The 23,239-nt window shown below is 37.0% G+C and overlaps 1 protein-coding gene across 2 annotated transcripts in view; it reads left to right on the top strand.

Annotated features, from left to right (window-relative positions):
• The window catches only part of TASP1 (taspase 1), a 74,060-nt gene that overhangs the window by 35,502 nt on the left and 15,319 nt on the right, over positions 1 to 23,239 (top strand). For both annotated transcript variants that reach the window (XM_088525995.1, XM_088525996.1), the window contains exons 9-12: positions 1,799 to 1,918; positions 2,519 to 2,597; positions 15,305 to 15,415; positions 22,998 to 23,108. In XM_088525995.1, the coding sequence (XP_088382121.1) occupies positions 1,799 to 1,918; positions 2,519 to 2,597; positions 15,305 to 15,415; positions 22,998 to 23,108 (421 nt within the window). The remainder of the gene's footprint in view (positions 1 to 1,798; positions 1,919 to 2,518; positions 2,598 to 15,304; positions 15,416 to 22,997; positions 23,109 to 23,239) is intronic.

The raw sequence follows: 23,239 nt of genomic DNA on the forward strand, positions 1-23,239 counted from the left end.
TTTTTTTTTTTTTTTTTTACATATCTAATTTCTTTGTTAAGGGGGCAGGATATGGATAACAAAACCTTAATCCTAACTTCTTCTCTGAATATAAGTCATGGGATCATAGCAAAAAAATTATGCTGGAAGAGTATTATCCCATCTGACCTTGAAAACTTCCAAGGATGGAGCCTGTACGTTGCTTTGCTGATCTTCAAGATCTTCTTAATCCATTGAACAGTGTTGTCATAAAGGGCTAATAATATCTGTATTTGGTTGTGGTTGGCAGTTCTGGGAGATATGAAATATATTTGCCCATGAGATGTGTGTGTGTGTGTGTTTCCGGGGGGAGGTTGGGGGGTTGTTTTGCAGCTTCTAGTGGAGGGATGTATTCCATAACTTTCATTTCTTTTTTACAACTTGGAAGGGAACTTGCACTTTTTTCTTCCCCTTTGCTGTACTCCCCCAAATTCCTTTTGCTTCTCTTTCTCCACCCTTCCTTTTTTTTTTTTTTTTTTTTTTTAACCTTTCTGTACTTCTCAGTTCATTCTCCTTCCCCACGCTTGTTGACACCACATGATTTTTCACCTTTCTCTAGCTCACCAGGTCCTTTGCTTTGCTGATAGGAAAATCAGCGTGGTTTTAATATTGAATATGATTAGTCCAAGCTTAAGAGGGTAGAAACTTGTTCAGAAATAACTAGGTGGAGAGGAAAGAAAGAAGGTTACTGCTACCCTGGGTTAAAAGTGAAGGAATGATGTTGCGTGAAAAATGCTTATGCTGTGGTGGGCACTGTGGTGCTGAAGTGCCTAGGTTTCTTTTTCTTTTCTCTTCTTTTTTCCTATCATTACTGGTACAGTACCAATTCTGATACAGTTTCAACTCAAGTAGTATCTAATATTGTAAGTGAAGGAAGGCCAGAGTATCATTGGTGTGAATCTTGTAAGAGCCTCACTGCTTGACAAGTGACTTTTTGAGTTACCAAGGAAACTTTAACTGATGAGGTGACTTGATAATTTAAAGTTTAATAGTTGAATATAGATATTTGTTTTCCTGGATCCTAGAGGTGTGTTAGGGTAGTGGGGGAAGGAAGGAAGGATCAGGGTGAGAGGGGCGACAAGTGGAGTGTGTGCGAGGCAGCAAGCAGAGAGCCTGCACCGGGGTAGGTGTTGAGAGGCTGCTGCCCCTGGCAGAGCAAATGTGCTTTAGAAGTGGAGGAGAAGGAGACTTGTCCAGCAGCCCCAAGGGAACTGAGTGCAATTTGTTTCAACCCGGGAAGCCACTAAAGATGGTTGAACTGAAAAACAAGCCTGGGAGAAAGGATCTGGCCTATTAAGGACAAAGTTAGCATGGGGAAGACTTCTTTTTTCCAAGACTTGTTTTTATGTCTTGCTCTACATATTTGAATTTTTTTTCTCTTTACAGGGTAGGCTGGTCTTATTTTTTGTTTTTCTTTCTTGTTTTTTTTTGCTGTTTTAAATAACATCTAGCTTTAAAGATGAGAAGTCTCTGATATGTTGCCTCACCTCCAAAAATAAAAACTCTACCTCAAAGCTTTCAGAAGAGATCTTGTGATATGGTATCTTTGGAATGAGTTGGTGAATCATTGTTTAGTGAACAAGTATGTACAACTAAGGTACCATTATTTAGCACCTTTGTGAGCAAGAGCAAGTAATCAAAGCCTGATTGAGTTAGAGATATTTATCGCCTTCTTGCTTCCAGAGAATTTCTCTTAGCTTGTTAGTTAGTTCTGTAAACATTAGCTTGCAGTCTCTTTAAGAAGTGCAATAGTTGTTGTTTCTGTTTGTGTGTCCTGCAGGAGAACGACTCAGGAACATTGGATACAGTTGGTGCAGTTGTTGTTGACCAAGAAGGAAACGTTGCTGCTGCTGTCTCCAGTGGAGGTTTAGCATTAAAACACCCTGGGAGAGTTGGTCAGGTGATTATTTACTTTCAGATAGGAATGTCTGTTCAGTGTCACAGTGAATTGTCTGCATAAAATAAAAGGTATTAAAAGCGCAAGTAGAATACAGGCATTTTTCATTATTATTAGACACAGGAATCTTGAGGTGCATCAGAAATATCTTACATTACCCTTTTGCCACAGAGCTGCATTTTTGTTCCATTTTTACTACGTCCTGTGAGCAGGTCTCTCTCAGAATGTATTTAAAAATTCTTTTTGTAATAGCAAAATAAAAGGGACTTTGCATCAGTAGGGAATAGTTGCATTATTTTGTCTTTTGCTATCTGGCTTTATTTTAGTTTCTTTTGGAATACTGGGTCCTCCTCTCCTGCAAAGTGCTTGCATAGTAAGCACCTCTATAGTAAGCACTCAGTTCTGATGAGTACTGTTGGATGATACAATAGAATTAATAGAAATTGCTATTTGGACTGTTTTTTTAAAAAAATATATATTTTATTTGATGTATCTGATTTGGGGGGGGATGGGGATAGGGGAAGCGAGGGCAGGCGGAAGGAAAGAGAATAAGTCAAGAACTTCGCATACTTAAACTCATGGAAGATGTGTTTCTTTCCTTAGGCAGCTCTTTATGGTTGTGGCTGCTGGGCTGAAAATACAGGAGCTCATAACCCTTACTCCACAGCTGTGAGTACTTCAGGTATTTACTACTTTTATAAATACTTCAGAATGTCATTATCCTGTACTGTAGTTTGCAAATCTTCAAATGGGATATTCTTATGAAGGGTGAATTAAAATTTTAATTAAAATTTATTCCCAGATTTTATATATATATATATATATATATATATATATATATATATATATATATATATATATATATATTTTACATGCATATCTTTATATGACTGTATGGGAGAGTATTATCTTGAAATCCATGAATTTATCTCCATTGTTTGCTTATACTGGTAACAGAACTTAAAAGGCCAAATTGACAACCACGAGAACTTTTCTCTTTTATGACACTTTCTATTGAACTGAAAGGCTGTGCTGTATCTCTTATTTATTAAGAGATCTGTCATCTTGTAGAGAAGAGCTGTTATGGGTCTAATACTGTGTTAAACACAGAATGCTTTTGCCACTGGAAGCCTTCTGTAGGGCTGGACTAAGATAATTAGTAGGTCCTTAATTTAAGAGGATCCCTTGTCGTTTTGCTATTTCTATGTAAATATGTTGTTTACTCTCCCCTTTTGTACCTCAAACCTAGCAGTCAAAATAGCAGGAGTTCACACTGAGTTTGCCGCCAGTTCTCTCTGTTTCCACTCCCTTCCATCTCCACCCATTTCTCATCAGCTTCCATGATTCCCAGCCCCAATGGGGTAGTTTATCTAGAGTGAGTCCAGAGTACTGAAAACAGAGTAGATGGAAATGGCACTCCCTCTCACTTCTTTTTCCTAATCTTAGGAACAGTATCAAACAGAAAAATTACTTTCAGCATTTTTTTCATCAATGCTTATGTCTGTTTATGATTTGGAATACTATTGAATGGTCCAAGTTGTCAACATTCACTATAAGAAGAGAGGAGAAAACATCTCTTTATATTGCAGCGTTGAGGTGCAGGTAATGCAAACTGTAGAAGAGCCCTCTTGGAGAAATGATGGGAGAAAGAGTGTATAGCAGAGTGTGCAGCTAAAACTTGACACAGATTGAAGAGCATCAGAAATCTATGCTGCTTTTCAAGTCATAGATTTTAGTTTCATGAATACTTACCTGTATAAGCAATTATATTTAAATATTGCAGCTTTGAGACTCTAATAATTAATAAACATAAACCTGACATTGGAGGTTACCTGATGAAAAATTGAGGACACCTTTATTTATTTTTTTCAAACTCTTCTTTACAAAGTCAGCAGGATTTGAGGCCTGTAAAAGCACAGACAAGCATCCTGATACACTTAAAGTCTGTGTTTAATGATGGCCTCAAATAGAAGTTTCCTTTCTTTTTGCTGGTACCAATTTTGTATAGTGGTAAATACTTTAATGCTATACTATTTATAACTATCATATATGTATATTTATATTTCTTTGGTTCAAATGTTTTAGCTTGCATGACATGACATTAATACCAATCCTAGTTAATTGAAATAGACTGTTGGCGGTCTATGAAGCATGGCCATCTGTTTATTTGGTTATTTGAAATTCAGACTAGCAGTGTTTAATTAAACTCTTGTTTCTGGCTTTCCTTTAAAGTGTGTGTGTGAGGGGGAGGGATAGAGATAGAAATGTTTACAGGAAGTGAGAACTCTTTTGTAATCAATACCATTCTTTTTTTTTTTTTCCATTTTCAGAAGCTCATAATGTTTTATTTTATAATGTAATTTATGTTTAGTGCAATTTTAAAATATGCCTGACTCTTGTTTAAAATATGAGTATCTGACAATGTGAACCATGCTGTTAATGAAGGGGTAGAAGAATGGAAAAATTGTAAGAAAGGTTGTGAAATTTATAGTTTGGCTAGACCACAACAAAAGGTGGGACTGGGGGCATAAACATGCACAGATATTCAAAAGGTAAAGTTGCCAAGGCCAAGGAAGAAAGTAACATGCTAACATATATCATTATTGGATGAAATTTTTAAAAATGCTACGTGATCAAACTGCCTAAATTCCATAAGATGCCTAGATCTAGAAAGCTCTAAGGTTGTCACTGCTTATTAAAAGATGTGTTGTCATTTGAGGTACTTTAGATTATGCTTGTAAGAGTGATCCTGACTGATAGGAACGTCCATCAGCAGCAGTTCATTCAGCTTAGTCTTGAAATCTTGTTTTGGATAGTGTATAAAACAGTACTAGAAATGATTGTTTTTAATGACAAATGGGTTAAGCCAAATTGTTTGCTTTGTATTGTGGTGCTGATGGCTTTGGAAGACTGTTGGCATCCTGCATGTGACTGTATGTATTAAATTGTGTGGGGAACATTCATTTGCTAAGTTATTTATGTTTTTTTTGATCACATAAACATGCATCTTTTCACTGTTCATAATTCATAATTTTGTTAAATAATGAAAAAAAATCTTGCTTGGAAAGAGTATTTCTTCATCAAGTTTACATTTTATGTCAGAGCAAAACATGGTTATACAAGAAGATCATTTTGTTTTGAGGAGCATGGGGGGAGAGAGGAAGAAGGAAGAGAAGAACACAATGGGTTGTTGGGTACTAAAGAGGAGAATAGATAAATCAAAGCTGGCTAAAAACTGAGTTTATGGAGAATATGTTCTGCCATACACCTTTCTGTCAGATCAGAAGCGGAGAAATTCGTACCCGTGATCTTTTCCCATTCTATGGGTCAAACCAGAGGACCTTCATCTAAGTTGTGAACTGACAAATACATGATTAGGAAAGGAAAAAGATTTTTCGCTTTGAGACTGAATAGCTGTCCTTCATTCACTGAACAATCATTCTGGAAACATCTTATTGATTTATTTTTGTTGGACTTAAATTGGACTCAGATGCCTAACTTAGAGAAGAAAGCTTTATAATTGGTTCTCATTCCCATGATGTTTTGTTATTTAGGAAACAAACCTACCAGCTCTGACAGCTGACTTGTTTCTGTGTGTCAGCTCTAGCTTGGAGCATCTGAAGTGAAGCTATTGTACATTTCTTACTGTGCTATTAGGCTGAATAGTGTGGTGGGTTTTATTTTTATTTATTTATTTTTATGTGGTATCATAAAAAATGTGGTGGTATGTCATTTTCTATTTTTGAGAGAGCACTTGAATGTGGCTGTTGAACCACAGCTAGGTCAGTGGGGTGTCCAAAGGGGTATGAGAGAAGATGTTTCCTGGATCAGCCCTGAAGCAGCTTAGATGACTCCTGCTAAACTTCTTCCTCAAGAAATGATGTTCTTAGCAGGGCTCTGGTGACATGCCAAGTCGTGCCCTTGCCACAGATAAACTGCACATAAACCTGCTTCATCCATTCTGTTCCCTACATCTAGTCCTGGCCTCGTTTTTATTTATTTGTCAACATAAGCATGGATTGTACAAAGCATTTTCTTTTTCTTTTTTTTTTTGTATTAAAAAACATACTTGCATATACTATATAAATGACAGAATGGTTGAGGTTGGAAGGGGCCGCTGGAGGTCTAGCCCAAATCCTCTGCTCAGACAGGGTCACCTAAAGCATATCACACCGGATCACAACCACATCCATGTGGATTTTGAATATATCCAAAGAAGGAGACGCCACAACCTTTCCGAGCAACCTGTTGCAGGGCTCTGTCACCCCCTGGGCACCTGCACGTGGTCACTGCAGACATTTATTCCTCTTTATTCCCTGTGCTGGTGTACAGGTGTTTCAGAGAGGTCATAAAACCTTAACTGTGACGTTTAATAACATAATACAAGAACCACAGCATGCAAGAGTGATGGTGGAGATAGATTGAGTGAAGCTTGTTAGCTTTCACTCAATGCGATGGCACTGCTTGTGGTCTTTAATTGGCACTAAATATAAGTAACAGCTTGGTGTGTTTTTGGATCAAAACAGTAGAAATCAAAACTTTTGTTGTTAAATACATATGCACATCCAAGCACATATGTACACGTGCACATAAAAACAGTCATGCCTCCTTCTTCATCCTCCTAACCAGGGGAGACCAAAAAAAAAAAAGACCTCACACAAGCCCAATTAGAACGTTTTATTAAATCATTTCTGTCGGAGTGTGAATGTAAACACAGGAAGATGGGTATTGTTTGGCTAGAGAATATTTGAACAAAACCCAACCACAGGAGAAACAATACTCAGATTTTTTGGCTGTACTTTGAGAAATAATTTCCTATTTTTTCTTGATCATAATAAGAAACAAAGACATAGTGCATGTTCTTTTCATTCAAGGTAGTTTCAAGTGTGTCATTGAATCTTCTGCCCAGTTGGAACAAGCACGGTGACTGCTGGTTTCTTGTGCTGATGAATTCACCAAGATCCTAAAGGATGATTACTAAGCTCTGTGGTCAAAAGAAGGGGCCTCTGTTTAAATGAAGGCATTTTAGTGATTACATGAATACTCTTTAAAAAGCACGCTGGATATACTTCTGATACATCATTCCATGGAGCAGAAAGTAGCGATCTTAATATTGTAGAGAATCCTTGTGATGATGTTTTCTAGCTGCCCATTTGAAAGTCTTTACTGTAGCATTTAAAAAACCAAGAAATTAGAAGACTTGTTTCACAATGGCTTGGGGTGGACTTGACCTATGTTCCAGGTGATCGTGTGGCCACTTAGTGAGTCTTGCAAACTAACCCTGTTTCTTTTCTCCCCAAGAGGGATAGGTATGACTTGGATTTTAGTCACATTATGGAATTTCTTTTGGATAAAGCAAATTTATTTGATAGATTAAGTTAATGAAATCTGGCCTTCCAGGCCCTTTTTACTGCTGTCTGTGTTCTGTCTGTGTTACGTTTTCAAAATTCTTATTAATAAGGAAATGAGTGTCTTTACTCTTCCTATCCATGTTTTCTCCCCCCTCAAATTTACACTTTTTTTTTCAAATCTGTTCTTTTTTTCCAGTTCACTCTGTTTGCCTTATTGCCTCCTAGTTGAAAATAATTTTTCAGCAATAACCACAATGATTTCTGAATCTGTTTCTCCAGGAAAGTTTCATCCCGATAAGCTGCCTCATGGCATAGGACTCTACTTTGGTGATGGCCGTGCTGGAATCCAGCAGCTGTGGCTGGTGAGGCGCTTGCTCCAGTCTGAGTAATTTCCCAGGCAAATCTTGTATCCTGCGTACTTTGTTGGAGCTAAATTATGTGAGGTAGATGTTATGATATAGTGAATCTCTTTGTAGAAATATGTATTATTCATCAAAAGCAGCCTGGTTCTTGGATTTGGGAATTAAGAGCCAATTTAATGCATCACAGGTGAAGCAGCTGCCTGTGGAAAAGACTTCTGTCATTACTATGGTGAACCAGAGAGTAGAGGAAGGAAGATGTCTGTCTCCAGACAGATGAGCATTTACCTCTGAACTGAGCACTGCCAAGAATTCAGGTTCTGAGTCCAGATGCCTCTTGGAGCCTTCAGTGCTGTGGCATGTGGTGTCTGAATTTACTGTCACTGCAGGGTTGGGTGAAGAGAGGAGGCAGCAGGTGGAGGTGAGTTGTAGGCCTGGTAGCGTTACGAACTGTGGAGAGCAGTCAGTTACGTCGGTACAACGGTGCTCCAAGCTGAGGGCTATGAAATAATCGAGATCATTCCTTGAGGCGCTTTCAGAAGGGCTGTTTGGAAGCAGAACTGGATGCCAACAATCAAGGAGTGCTTATTGCCTCTTGAATTTCTCACTTGGCTTAGTAATACATTGTGAACATGAAGCTGCACCGACTTTTTAAAGTTGATAGTTGTGTAAGACACAGCTCACCCAGCTGTGCACTCACAACATGGGGCACGAGCCAACCATGCTAGCAGAAAATGCGCTCTGTCTCCTTCTCTGAGTAGTTAGTTCCAGCCCTCTTGCAATACCGTGCCCAAATTACTTTAACTGGTTGCAAAGGTGTCAACTGGAATCAAGATTGTGGCAGACTGAACTCTGTTTTTGCATCTTAAGTATTTGTCTATGTTTGGGAGAAAATGTTCATGGACAATTTAGTTAGCTAGTACATAAGCTGCCATCTAACTTTGTTAATATTTTTAATTTTATTATGGCAAGTGATATAGTTTGAATAGGTGTAATATTTCTAGAAATAAATAATTTGCAACAATACTTTGCTGAAGGCCTAGGGAAAAAAAGTTTTCCATCTAACCACAATTAATCTTTCAAAATATACTAAATATGAAGAAGAATGTAAAATACAAACATCCATTTTAATGAAACTACAGTTTCCTTCAGTCTGACTATTTTCTCTTAGAGGCACATCTTAAATTCATGTTCATAATAGTAGATAAAAATAACTTTTTCTATCGTTAAATTTGTCTGACATTTCCGATTATTTGAAAGTGAATGATGGATTCCATGATATGGCAATTTTAACTATTCAATCTTTTTTTTCTGTCGATAGAACTGTAGACATGGTGGTCCTGTTGCTCTTCAGAGTGAAGTTCACTTTAGTGAACTCTACTTCACTTTGCTCATACCAAATATTTACAGCTGTTCTGCAGAGAGGCCATTTTCCCACTTTTCCTCAGAGAAGACAGTGTGCAGTGTTTGTCCTGATGTTCAATACATCTTTTGTTGTCTTTGTGTAACCTACCTGATTTTACTGAAGTTATGACCTTCTAAAAATTTTTAATTTGCATATACTTAGGAGGTATTTGTTAGCTTGGAAATTAAATCATCTAAGAATTTTCTGTCTGCAACAAGAATGCTCTGTTGATCCATCTTTATGAATTGTACAGGACTTTGTTTGCAGGTGTTCTTCCTGGCAGCAGGACAGCAGATTGCAAATTTCTCTTGTTAGCTGGTAGGCAAGGGGAAGGGGAAAACAGCAGCTGATAAGAGTAGAAAAGCTAAAAAATATGCAACTTTTGTTCATTACTATAGTGAATTATGCTAAACTTCAGAATTTTGGGGTTTTTTTCAGTAGTAGAATTTACAACCATAAATGTTCTTTTCTTTCTAAATGTTCTTTAACAAGACAATATCTTTGTCTTGTTAGTTTGGCTTGTTAGTTTTTAGTCATCTCTTTCTAGAGATGCTGGTAATGACAACCAGAGCTTACTAAAATACAGGCTTTCATCCTTTTTGCATTGACATAACTAAAAGATACTTGAGGAAATAAAGCAGAAATGGTAGAGTCTTTTAATTTGTTAGTTGATGCTTCGTTTCTAGGTCCTTGTATTCAACTAAAAGTAATACCAAATCAAAACAACTTAACATGGCCAGGTTCAAACTTTGCTGTATGAAATAGATAATGAAATACAGATAACCTGTAATTTCTATCTTTAGCTTTTGAAAAGAGAAGAGTCATACTTTGGCAATAGAATAAACTAGATTAATTTTTCTATTCTCAAATGAATGCGAGGAATACAATTTTCCATTTCGTACGCCTTTAAAACGAGTTCCAACACTTTGTGTTGAGGTACTGCACATTTCAATAGCTAGACTGGCTCCGGCAGCTTGTCAAAACCCCATAAGCTCTCTGCTTATGGCTTGCAGAAAGAAAGCTAGATTTTCATTTCTCCTTCCATTCAACAGGAGTTTCTTTCATGTCTGAAAATTGAAACCGCGTGTTTTTCAGTGTGGTGCATGGATGTGTGTGTGCCCTCTGGCGCACCTGTTTCCAATTTCCTGACTTGAAAGCATCTCCCATCAAAAGAAGCAGAAAAACAATTTCTTTCTGACACGCTGCTCAGAGGCCCTTGCTTTGCAGAAGGCCTTCCCCTCGCTTGCCATCTTGGTTCCATTGGTGGAGCATTACAAGACGCAGAGCACACATCGTATGGGATAGTCGGTTTGTTTTGTGCTGGGTTCTTTCCCCTCTTGTTGCGGTTATTTCAAGCCTTAAAAATCTGCTGGAGAAGCCGCTATGTTGAGGAAAAAACAGTCCTGTAGTCCCTAGTTTCTTAGATAAAGCTCGAATTAAGGACCAAAGACTATAGCAATCTGAGGCTTGTATAACCTCTGTACTGACTAGAGTATCAGTTACTCTTTGATGCAGGAAGTTTGTTATTCGAATTTAAGTAATACAGCTCAGGTTTCTAACTTTTCAGGTATGTAGTGTAAAATAGTATCCAGCTTCATAGCTGAAAATCCAAAGTGTTACAATCTTCAAAACTAATAATTAGATGCGAAAGTTGGATATAGGCTAAATAGACTTGCTACAGGATAATATAGCTACTAACTATAGAAAAACAATGAAGAATCAAAAATATACATTTTGAACCTCTGTCTTTCATGTTACTGACTTGCCTGTTTTCTCAGCTCAACAAGTGACATTTCCACAGGTAGCACTGGGATTGTTTTCAATAGCTACTTTGGTCCTGTATTTGTCTGTCCCTTTGTATGCTGTGGAATTACTCTGGTTTCACTTACTCAAAAGTGAACTCACAAGTGAACAAAACTTTCAAAAAGGCTACTGTAAGGAAAACTGCTGTATACATTCAGTTAAATAGTACCTGCATGCAAAAAGTTGACCTGATAGTCGTTCATATGCTGATAAACAGTGACTTTTCTAAGCTTTGTTTATTACTAATATGATATACAGAAAATGCTGAAAATGTGAATCAAGGTATTTACTTACATAGCTTTATGGACTATAACAAAAGAATCTTAAAAATTTTAATGGGTCACTTTATAAGTGACTGTTGAGTCTCATCCTTATTGACATCCCTTTTCACAAGAACCTGTTCCTGCCATGTGCCTCTGGAGCCTTTTAGGAATCTGTTTTTTAAGCTTATTTCTCTTAACCTAAGATGCTAGAAATTTGCTTTTCAAAATGGGGGGGGGAAGGAGAGATTCTTACCAAATCCTATGAAGTCAGAAATCAGAATTATGAGGGAATGACTCTTGTCCTTCAAGAGATGCCTGAATTGCCTGTGTTTTATTTGCTATTTTTAGAGTGCTGCAAGCCACTTGCATGGGCCAGTTAAAATCTCTACAATTTGTCCTTCAGGATGGACTTTTTCTCTCCTCCTTTATTTTTCCTTTTTCCCTTCCTTTTTTTTTTCTTTTTATCTTTTTCATTGGTCTTTTCTTCCTTTAGATTTTTAATTTGTCCCTTTTCCCTTTTTTCCTTTTTCCCCTTTCTCTTTTTCCCCCTTCCTCTTCTTTTTCCCCTCTCTTGTACCACTTTTTCCCCCTTTCTCTTTTCTTAGTTCGCAGTTCAGAAAATATTGTATGAAAATACAAGTCTAAATCTGTTTTTTGATTTTTTTTTCATTTGTCAAAATAGAATATCCTATTCCCATAGAAACATTGCTCATTTTGCCAGTAGTGATCCTAAAGAAGGATCACTGGTCCCTGCAGACATGGGTAACAGCAGTTAAACCATAATATTTTTGTCAGAAGGTGGGTTATGAGTAGGGAAGCTTATGTTGCACAGTGTTACTGTGCTAAGAAAATAACCTTGTTACTATATGAAACAGGTTGCTCAGTAAGAAGCATTAGGTTAACCCATCTCTAGACAGTCATCACCATTTTCCTCATGCTTGTGTGAAGCTTTATGGAAGCTTCGATCTGTCACCACAAAGTGATTTTCTCTGAGATGTAACAAACTTCAGGTGACTGAAGAAATTGTCATCCCAAATGGGAAAGGAAAATAAAATGATTAAAACTCTGTTTACAGTAAGGTTACTGAAACAAGCTTAGCTGGACATTACTTCTTCCATGGACTCCTATTTGGTTTGATATAATTACAATACAGTGAAACCTGCAAAGTATCCTAGTACATACAGCTAAGTGGAGCATAATGTGAGATAGTTGAGCAAATGAGTAAGATGAAGATTTTCTCTAGGTTATGTACGTCACTTGGAAATCTGTTAAATTAGTTTTGGTTGTTTTTACTGTTTCCATCCACGTTAATTCATTTTTATCAGAAGGTGGCTAGTGCTGGTGGTTAGGCTACAGGTGAATGGAACTATAAATTGAACCCACAACTTCGTATTGTAAGTTAAAAATCAGGTTTAGATTACCACAGTTCTGCATGTACTTATTTTTTGTCTAGTCCTAGTATTATCTAAAGTATTTTCACAACTTATGACTATAGAGATCTTAGCTAAACTGCAGACAATTTATGCTCTAGGATTTGGTTCTAACTTGTCCTAATAATAAGTGTAAGTCTGCTGGAGTAATTATGGTAATTCTTTTCCCCAGCCTTTATCTGCTAAAGGGATTGGGGAAGCACTGCATGGTTATTTTTATGGTTGAAAAACAAATGTTCCTACATTGAAAACTGAAGTAACTTTCTTTTCAGAAGAGGGGGAGTGCAGGGGGAAATTAGTTTTATTAGTTATCTGTCCCTGCAGATTGCTGGCATGTGATGTGCTGAAAGAGTTTTACATGCGCTGCCAGCAGCAGTCAGTGAGTTTACTGCCTTACAGGTTGACATAAATACGACAAAAAGAAATCACTTTGTCTGTGGGGATGTTGAGATGTGAGATGTGTTAGTAGAATTGAAGGCTGCTTTCCTTGTGGTTGATCCTGGATCACATCAGTGGGCTGCAGCTGTTCTTAACCCATTTTATGTTTTTTCTCTCTTTTTTTTTTTTTTTTTTTTTTTTTTTTGCGTGTATGTGTAATAGACTTGATGTTATGGGAACTCTTCAATAAAGTCATTCTCTACAGGGAAAATAAGATTATACATCATGCTAAAAAATGGCTATTGTATTTCTGATGCCAATTTAGGAACTACTTAAAAATTCTGAGCAAGTAACATCTGTTTTTATTACAACTTAGAGATGCATAGACTCACTCTGGTTTTTGTTACTCATTTGCTTCACTCGCATCTGAAGCCAGTGCTTCTTACCTCACAAAGAGTACATATTTTACCTTTAAAAGTTTTCTGTATTTATTCATTATTATTTTTTTAAAATAAATAATGAAAAACTGATTGGAGGTGTGAAGGTCGAGGGTAGTCTTGGCTGCAGTGATCGTGATGTGGTGGAGTTCAGGATCCAGTGAAAAAGAAGTAGGTGATTGCAACCCTGAACATGAGGAGGACAAACTTTGGCCTCTTCAGTGACCGACTTGGAGGAATGGCATGGCTTAGGGCCCTAGCAAGAAGGAGGGTCCAAGATTGCTGGTTAGTGTGCAGGCATCATTCACTGCAAGCTCAAGCTCATCCCAGTGAGTGAGAAGTCGGGCAGATGGGGCGGGAGACCTGTGTGGATGAGCAAGGAGCTTGTGGCAAAACTCGAACAGAAGAAAGTAACAGGATGTGGAAAAGAGGACAGGCCGCTTGGAAGCAATGTAGGAATGCTGTCGGGGTGTGCAGAGATGCAACGAGGAAGGCCAGGCACATTTGGAATTAAATCTGGCAGGGGATGTCAAGGACAAGACAGGCTTCTTCAAATACATAGCAGCAAAAGGAAGAATAGGGAAAACACTGAGGATGCGTTGTCCTTCTGTTGTGCCATCATTATGTAGATTCAGTGCTAATAGCCTGCTTCAAATGCTTTGGTTTAACTGAACTTTCTTAATGCCCCTTAGAAGGAGCACATAATTGAAGGCTAAGCTGTAATTTTGATGATTGAAGATAGCAAGCTTTGGGAAAGCATGCACGAATTTTCAGTAGCCTGGTGCTTGGGCTTGTTCTTTGGCTTCTAATGCATGCGTAATGCACCACAGGGTTTGTTGTTTTTTTTTATCATGGGAATGGCATGGGGAGGTTGAAGAGACTCTTTTTTCTGATGCTTTAGCATTCTTGGAGGAACAGGGTTTGTAAAATCATTTTGCCTTTAAGAGATCGTTGTGTGATGAGCAATCAGAAAAGAGGTTCTTGGAGCCAGTCTGTGGCAAGCTTGGAGATACAGTATTAGACCTGCGCTGCCTGCATGTGTTTGTGTTATGTTATACCCAAACCAGTAAGTTCTCTCAACTCAGAATACTGAGTTTGTACTGAGAAGAGACACCCAGCAAGCTACCCCAGAGCCAGTTTGAGTTGGATTTATTTATTCGTTCATTCTTGGTGCCAGATTTAGGCTGACTTCATCCAGAGTCACTCAGTTTTCGGTGTTGTGGTTTTCAAGTAATTCCAGTAAAGTTAAAGTTATCCATGGAGGCTGGGCTGCCTTCATCCAGCTTAGGTCTGATGTCTTATTAATGCCAGTTCTTTGCCATACTGAAGCAGCTAGAGTGTTTACAGTCACAAATTATCTGTGGAAGGTGCATAGAGGTAATTGACTTATTCCTTTGTGGATCAGGCTAATCAGGCTAAAAAGGCTAAATCGGGTGGATTAAACAGAAGATGACATTATGGAGACGAGACATTGGGGCATTATTTCTAGATGTTCTTGGTTTAAAGACTTTTTTTTTATAAGATGAGAAAGTATCTTTTTAACACCTTATATTATAAACTGTGAATGTATATGTTGGTCATGCACTTTTATGAGCTAATAATCAAAAATCCAAGAATCATAACTGTGAGAATGTATAGTAAGTGAATTATTTGAGAGAAAGTTGCAAGGTCTGGATAAGGATTACAATCAGAAAGTCTCACTGTTTCTTCTTACTCTTTTGCTCTATTTTTTTTTCTGTTTTTACTTAATCTTTTTTGATTTATGGCTATGTAGGTAGAACTTTTGGCAAAGTTGTGAGAGAAATTGCTGGCATAATTGAACTTTCTGGTGACTCTTAAAGAATATTGCGTGTGTCTGTCATATACAGCTTTTTTGCCTCTGATGTTGCAAAATAATTACTGTCTTTATATCTTCATAGTGATCCATATGTTTTGATTGTTCTTAATCTTATTATTTCTGTAGGTTGTGGAGAGCACCTTGTACGAACCATACTGGCCAGGGAATGTTCGTGTGCTTTGCAAACGGAAGATGCTCACCAAGCCCTTCTAGAGACTATGCAAAACAAATTTATTGGTAAGTTACCTAAACACTACATAACATTATTTAATAAGCTAGTAGCCATATTAAATAAAATCAAGATACTTCTGTTTTAAGATGGTGTCATATTAAATGTTGCGTTACATCAAAGGGGTGTTAGATCAAGCTCCAAAGAATTTTGTAAGAAATTGAAGGGAAAATCCATGGCTCAGTCTCCCTGGGTGTGTGAGTCACAGAATACTCACAGAGGTTTGAAGGATGAGTTTGCTGTCTGAATCACTGACTATGTTATACAGTTGAATGTTTTATAATTGGTGGTTTAGCAACATTAACAAAAATTAATTATCATGTAACCATTTTAAATATAACAGACATCAAAAGCTACTTTGTGTTCTAGAGTGCTTTGGACAGACAAGTAGTGAATTGTTATTTATGTGATGAAATTAATGTCTTGAAAATTGAGGTAGTTTTCACTGAAGACTATAACAAGATAGGTTTTTTTTTTTTTTCTTAATTTGAAAGGATTACACTTGATTGCTATTATGTGTTTCCATTATGCCTATTTACTTTTTGTAAATATAGTTTTTTGTTCCTTCAAGTTATAATTAAAATGTGAATATGAAGTTTTATAAGATCTACATAAATAAAAAGTTTGGAAACATAAATTCCAGTGAGATTTCTGATATATATGTTCACTTGCATTGACTTGTTGGACAAAATGTCTAACATTTTTGAGGCACGGTTTAAAGCTTTCACTCAATGGAGCGCAATATGAATACGCATTTTGCTGTGAAAATGTTTTTGTATTTGCTGCTTCTTGGTGGTTTTTTTATAGTTCTCTTTTATAATTTCACCTTTTAGTTAGTGCTGGTTCTTACTCATATTTATTCTAGAACTTAACTGCTGCAAATTTTTCCTATCGAACAGTTGAGAAATGTATTACCTTCTCACAGCAGTACTTTGGGGCAGTGGTGAAGGAAGAGGAAGGATGCATCCACCCTTCTGTGTAAATGGAATGCTCAAATTCTGTATTTTGATCAGAAAGAATTCTAGTTTGTCCTCAGTTCCCCTTTAATGAAGACTGGCTGAAGATACCTCAAAATCCATATAAATCTTGCTGCTTACATGTGACTTACTACTAGAAAAATTTATATCAGTAATGCAGTTTTTGGAGATCTTGGAAATTCTGAAGGTAGAGTGAATCATTCTGTAATTCTGTAATGAAAAGTTAGTTCCTGCTAATATAAGCAAAATACTGAAAAATGCTTTACGCTGTTAGGCTTATAGTTCATAGACCTATAAGCACGTAGCTCTTTTTTCTGTGATTTTTCATAATAATTGATGGGTTAATTGATTTCTTAGGATGAATGGTATGATGCAGGACTTCTTAACAACTGGGTAACACAGGCTATCAGTCTGCTTGCTGGTGGTATGCATTGGTTCCTTGGTACTCTTTCTTAAATGTGGTTATGTTGAACTTTTGCTAGAAATACAGCAAACCAAGACACACACGCACACACACACACAGATATTTTAACAAAGGAGGTTAGTCACTAGTTAGTCAGAAGTCAAAGTGCGACTTACTTGTGTTGGACGGGGGACATCTGATTTTGATGGCTTTGCCATCAGATTGGTGCTTCCTGTTTACAGAGCTCCTCAGATCTCCACAGAACCCTGGAAATCCTTCCTGCTAGGGAAAGCCTGGCTTAACCAGTGATGAGCAAACTAATGGCAGATGTGCTTCTCTCACCCTTTCTGAGAGTAAGTTTATTATGGAGATAGTAAATTGATAGTTGGATTGGAGGCGAGAGAAATTAATTGATAGTTGGATTGGAGGCGAGAGAAATTAAATTTAGACTTTCTGCAAATTGAGATTAATATCTTTAGGAGAAACATGCCTGAAGACTTGGTACACAGTGCAAGAATGATGTTCGGTAAACACGAGCACCTTTCATACAAAAGAACAGAGGATTTTTGTTACTCATCATTTCTTTGATATGTGGCCAAGTTTGTGGAATGCAGACGCAGAGTAAATGTTTGTGTCATCTCACTGGCGGGAAGCTTCGACTGTGAGCACCGGCCGTCTAATGAATTGTAGTTTAAAATTTCATGTATTAAAAATAAGGAATTGCACAGAGAGAATCTGATATTCTGTCCGTTAGAGGAAAAATGTTTTTAAATCTCTGTTCTTTTTTTATGTAAATTTTACTTCACATACTAACAAGGTGTGCTGTTGCTTTTTCTCACTTGAAAATTTCTTAACTAGAAAACAATTTTGTATTAGTTTCAGGGAAATCAGTAAAAAAAAATAAACTAAATTTACAAGTGAGTTTAAGCTAAAATCAGGATCGTAAGTTTGTGAAAATAGATTCTTTCCAGAATGTGGAACAAAGAGCAATGAGTAATCTGTCCATGAAGGAAGATACTGAGAACTCCTTTTGTAGTTAGGATGTTGTTGTCTTTTTTGAGAGATGCTGCAATAGCTAAGAGAGTAGTTCCAAAAATGTACAGAAACAGGCCATGTCTTGCATGCCAGATGTCTTGAGAAGCCTCAGGCTTTCTCCAGCGTGTCGTGTCATACTGGACAAGTGCTGTGGTACAACGGAGATGCAATACTGCTTCTGCCTTACTGCACATGCATTGTAAATGCTGATTTAATCTCTGTCTGCTTCTGATACTACACGTAACAGTTGGGAAGCTACCTGCCTTCCTCCACTGGGGGTGAAAATAAGGATTTTTCTTCTCTACTCAGTTACTAATCCTCACCGAATATGCAAGAGACTAGTTATTTTTGAACTAAATAGATTAAAAATGTTATTTGGAGTGAGGAGGCTGTCTAGTGGACAGACAGTGCAGCTGCAGGAATTTAATTTCCCTAGGAGATCAACGTAGAAAGAAATCACTGGAAGCTTGTTCCTCTGTCCCTTAAGTATGATTTTGGGCACATGAAGGATCTTAATTTTCAAGAAATCATGCAATTTGGGGAAAATTGGCCTAAAACGACCTAAAACTCTGAAATGAAGAACCTGATTAGATCTCTGGTTTCAGACACTAGTGCTTAAACATTTAATGAACAACATTGCATGGAATTAAAAGCAGGCTTAATTCACTGTTTGTATATTCCTCTAATGTTTATTTAAAATGTTAGCTTGAAGTTTGGCCTGGTTCATAGCAGAAGCAGGGAGTAGCAAACAGCTTCACTTCAAACACATGCAAAAGCCAACAGAGTCCAGCAGCTTAAGTGCACTGCAGATTATGGAGAAAAGATCTCAATTTCATTCATTATACAGCACTAAAGGATTTAATACTCTTTAGTTGCAGTGAGTTGCTTACGCTGCTGCGCATAAATGCTTAGATCAAATTTTTTTTGGTCAAGGGCTTTGACAGTGAACATGAACGGTGAGGCCGGCAATGGTTTCTCGGCTGTGGAAGCGTGTGAGTGTGAGACATCTGATGAACAGCTGGTTAGTCCTTTAGCTGGTGGTGGGTAAATACCACACTTCTTTCACGGTTTTGTATCAAGTCTGCACGAGGCTGCATCTCTCGGTAGCTACAAATGAATCAGAAACGAGGAATTTGCGCTGCCGCCGCGGTTCAGAGGCAGCAGTCTCCATCATAGGAGCACTTCAACTCGGAAGAGACGGAGAGCAGAAATTGTCCTTTGCTCGTAGCTGTAATTCCCCCAGAACCAGGCTGAACGGTGAGGCGAGTATTTGCCTTAATGGGTATGAAATCTGGGAGCTCTGTCCCCGCTCTGTGGCTCAGACCCACTCGTGGGGCTCAGTTACGGCGGCGCTCGCAGAATTCAACCGGATCCGTGAGCGTGGCGTTACCATGAGGATCTGTTTGCTTATTTTCAAGAGACCGTTAGTATAGATTAATAAGGTACAAAGTACGTAAATAAAAACTTGCTAATACTTTCCACATGTCAGATAACGGTAACAGGGAAATATGTTTGTAAAACAAATTTTGTTTTGTAAAACATGATCTTTGTTACTAGGGAGGAAACAGAAAGCTTTGGTGTTTTGCTCTTTTTTCTTTTTTTTCTCCCTGATGTGGACCCACACTCAGTGCTAATGTCCTAGTTCTTCAGGTTTGCCTTTTTTCATGCCAAATTCTTCCATATGATGTAAATAGGGAGGAAAAATGAATTTCCTGAGACTTAAACTGATATTAGTAAAAGCCCTTTTTTGTCATTAGTAAGCTGTTAGCTCAAAGATTTGTTTGGCAAACGTATTTTGTTGCAGTAAAAATACATTTTCAACCAGAAGAAACCGTTATGACTTTAATAGTGTAGCAAAATTTCAGGTATACCTTTCACTTTCTGTTTGAATACTAATTAAATATAATTTATTTGAAAAAATGCCAATACTTACACTATTAGTTTTGTATAGACGTCTGTACTGCTCTTTCTTCTTCTCAGTGCTTTGGCAAAAGGATTTGTGGAACGAATTTAATGAAATTTGTTCCTAACCTTTGAATTCATAAGGTTTTGAGAATACTCAAATTGGATTGTTTGTTGCATGGATTTAGTTTAGAAATGAAGCAAAGTCTTTTTTGTGCCTTTGTTGTGACAGGTTTAATAATATGCGTACTGATGAGATGTCTAGTATTTTGCTTAACGCAGAACTATTTGTTTACTATATTCTGTGCTAAAATACATTCCTAGGCATAATTGTAATAAGCTGGCATAGTCAAAAAAAAATCCTTGCTTTAAAAAACATTTTTTTTAAATCGAATCACTCTTTTTTAACTTACTTTAATCGGGTGAATAAAAAACCTTTTCTTGTTTTAAAGAACATGCCACCTAGCCTGTATTTAATTTGTTGTAAAGGATGATTTTTAAAAGGAGAGAAACAGTCTCTCTGAATTTATTGCTACAGCTTCAGTATTACTGTTGTAAGCAACTGTTTTTTACTGCCATTGTTTAGACGTTCATTTCCCACTACCAGCTATTCTAGCCATGTTACTTATTTTTGTATCTTCCCAGCACTAGTTAATGTGTGATCCTTACAAGGCTGCCTGGAAGGGCCCTCTGAGTGTTCAGCACAGAGTTCAAAGCTTTTGGACCCTGCAAACTGGTAGTGAAGCTGCAACAAAATGCAATCATTACAAAATTAACTTGGTTCCATCTTACGTGTGTATATATTGGGGCAATATGACTGAGAGTATGCTGAAAGTACAAAATGCTATAGAAGTGTGCAGAAATTGGGTTTTCGTGGTCTTAGTCTTGCATGTTTAGGTAGTACAACTCTTTGGATGAAATTGTAAGGTTGAGGTTTTTCATTTGTGCTTGAAGCTCAATTTTGAAATTATTTATTTATTTTTTCTTTAAAAGGCTCATAAAGAACATAATCTGAGTGATTATTTTTCTCAATTTGAAATTGACTGAAAAGAATGAATGGGTTTTTTTGTTGCTGTTGTTTGTTTGCTTTTACTCTTTTAAACCTGAAAAAAAAAATAGATAAATAATGTTTTAGGACACAAACTGGCCAGGAAAACCATATGGCCATATTTATCATGTCAGAGTAGTATCGGGGAATGCCAACCTAATAGAAGGCTACAGATTATTGTGTTCTTGGAATTAGAATGTTTCTAGCCATTCTAAGTAATGTGATTATTCATATTTTTGGCAGAACAATAACATTATCATTGATAAACCCTAGAAAAAGAGGGAGAAATACTGCTTAGAAAAAAATGAAAGCATTTTTTGGGTCAATCTACAATGGTTTTTCACTGCATGATATGCTGCCTGGATAATCTGTGCAATTCAGTTTCCTGGTATGATCAGCACCTAGTAAGAGTTCTTTGGCAAAGCAAATAGCACTTAAATGATGATATCTATGTGTTAGGTCAAGAGAAATAATCTCATTGGTTAAGCTTGCTACATTTGTTGTCTTCTTGCAATATGGCCTTCTATTGTAATGGTCACCCTGCTTCACTTCTGAATGTGACTGCTCTGACCTTCAGAGAGAACATGGAAATACCTGCAGTTTTTCTTGCAGAAAGACATGGAATTAGTACTATTGCTAGTTGCAACAATTTGTATTAAAGGAGTAATTTGCATCACAGGAATAGATGTGGGCTGATCAAAGGAATCTTCTTGGGAGACTGGGCTGCAGATATTCCTTAAACTTCCTGTGGCTAGAAATGTCTTTCACAGTGTCTAGTTTAGTGTGTTAATTTATTAAAAATAAAACAATTGAAATATATGAAATGCTTGTTGCAATTGTGTATTCAGTTTTAAGTGATATTTTGTTACAAATGTGCACATAGGGTCTATTTGGACTCGAGTGCAAGAACAGACTTGATTTTGTGGATTGAGATATTTTAAGTCATATTTAAATCGTATTATTATTTTTATATTTTAAACTATAGGAATCTCATTTCAAATTACAAATCAGAGAAAGAATGCTTAGTTTTGATTCAGCTAACTTTGAAACTGTTCCAGCTTCTGATACAAGACTTTTTATATCATATGTCTTGAATTAACAATAGAAAGCTTACTTCTAAGGAAGACAGTCATAGCAGTTTGTTCATTCCCTATACAAAGTGCTCATTGGGAAAAATGAGCAAACTATAAAGTGACCCAAATTTGCTTAATTTTTTTCATATGTGACCATACAGAAGAAGTACAGAAGAAGCTAAATATTAAGAGGCACTTGTTCTTTTTAACTTGACAGTTCCCTTTTTATAGTTATATACCTCTTGATCCAATAGCAAATGGTTATGCACCCACAAATTTAATTTCCAAATATTTTAATTAAATGTCACAGACTGCTGTGAATAGTGCATGAAGGAGGTGCTTTATTTTCACTTGAACTGTCTGTGCTAAAGCAAAATCTAAAGCAAAATTCTAATCTACATTAGACGGGTTTGCCCGAAGAAGGATGTCGACGCAGTTTATCTAGTGCCTGTCTGGAAATGGGGGCTTCAGCAACGTGTGGCCTGGTGAGGGTCACTAGGTCTCCCAGGGCAGTCTCAAATCAGGGTGCAGATGTCTCCAGCTGACTGGAGTTTGCCATTTCCTATTGTGTGAGCGATATTTGATTTGATATTAACATGCTGAGAATTTATGAGTCATGCTAAAAGCCAGACTGAATTCTGCCTTTCAGGTTTGAGATGGTCAGATATCTGCTGTTCACAGAAAATGAACAATGGAAGCGCAGAAGATCTGTGTCATGTGGTTCCCAAATTTCTAATTCAGAGTTCAGCATTATTTCTCTAGAAAAGACTTGAAGAGAAGCATAAAGTAATGAGCAAAGCTGGCTATGTCACTTGTTATGTGTAAATATTTTTTTCTGCTTTTGCAGAAAAAGGTGTTTTCCTTTCTATTTTGAATAAAATAATTAATATTCAGGCTTAGACTTTAAAGCAGTCTTGGCAATTTTCAGTATTATCTTTGCCAATCATACAATGAAAGTCTAATTTTTCATGAACTACAAAATCTCTTCAGAAAATTAGGAACAATAGGGAACAATGTTGACATTTTTAAAAGCACTGGCAGTGATTTCAACTCTTAGTGACAAGAGGGAAGGAATAAGAAAGTCAAAAAAGAGAAAGAATGTCCTCCAAACTATTCTTTTTTCCAATAACTCTCCCCAATAATTTTACCCAGGTTCGCCTTTTCTAGCCAATGAAGATGGTGTACTTGGAGGTGTGATAGTTCTTCGGTCTTGCAGATGTGCAGCAGAGGCTGACTCCTCACAGGAAAAGCCAACTTTACTAGGTAAGAATTTTTTATGTGTTTTCATTTTAACCTAAATGCTAGCTCAAAGCAGAAAATGAAAGAAAAAAATAAGATACGTATGTGTTTATCATTGTTTAAAAACCACACAGGGAATAAAAAGACATTTAAAA

Source organism: Tinamus guttatus, unplaced genomic scaffold (genome assembly GCF_059628265.1).
Source record: "Tinamus guttatus ecotype Peru unplaced genomic scaffold, ASM5962826v1 Tinamus_guttatus_pri_ptg000241l, whole genome shotgun sequence".
Taxonomy (NCBI): domain Eukaryota; kingdom Metazoa; phylum Chordata; class Aves; order Tinamiformes; family Tinamidae; genus Tinamus; species Tinamus guttatus.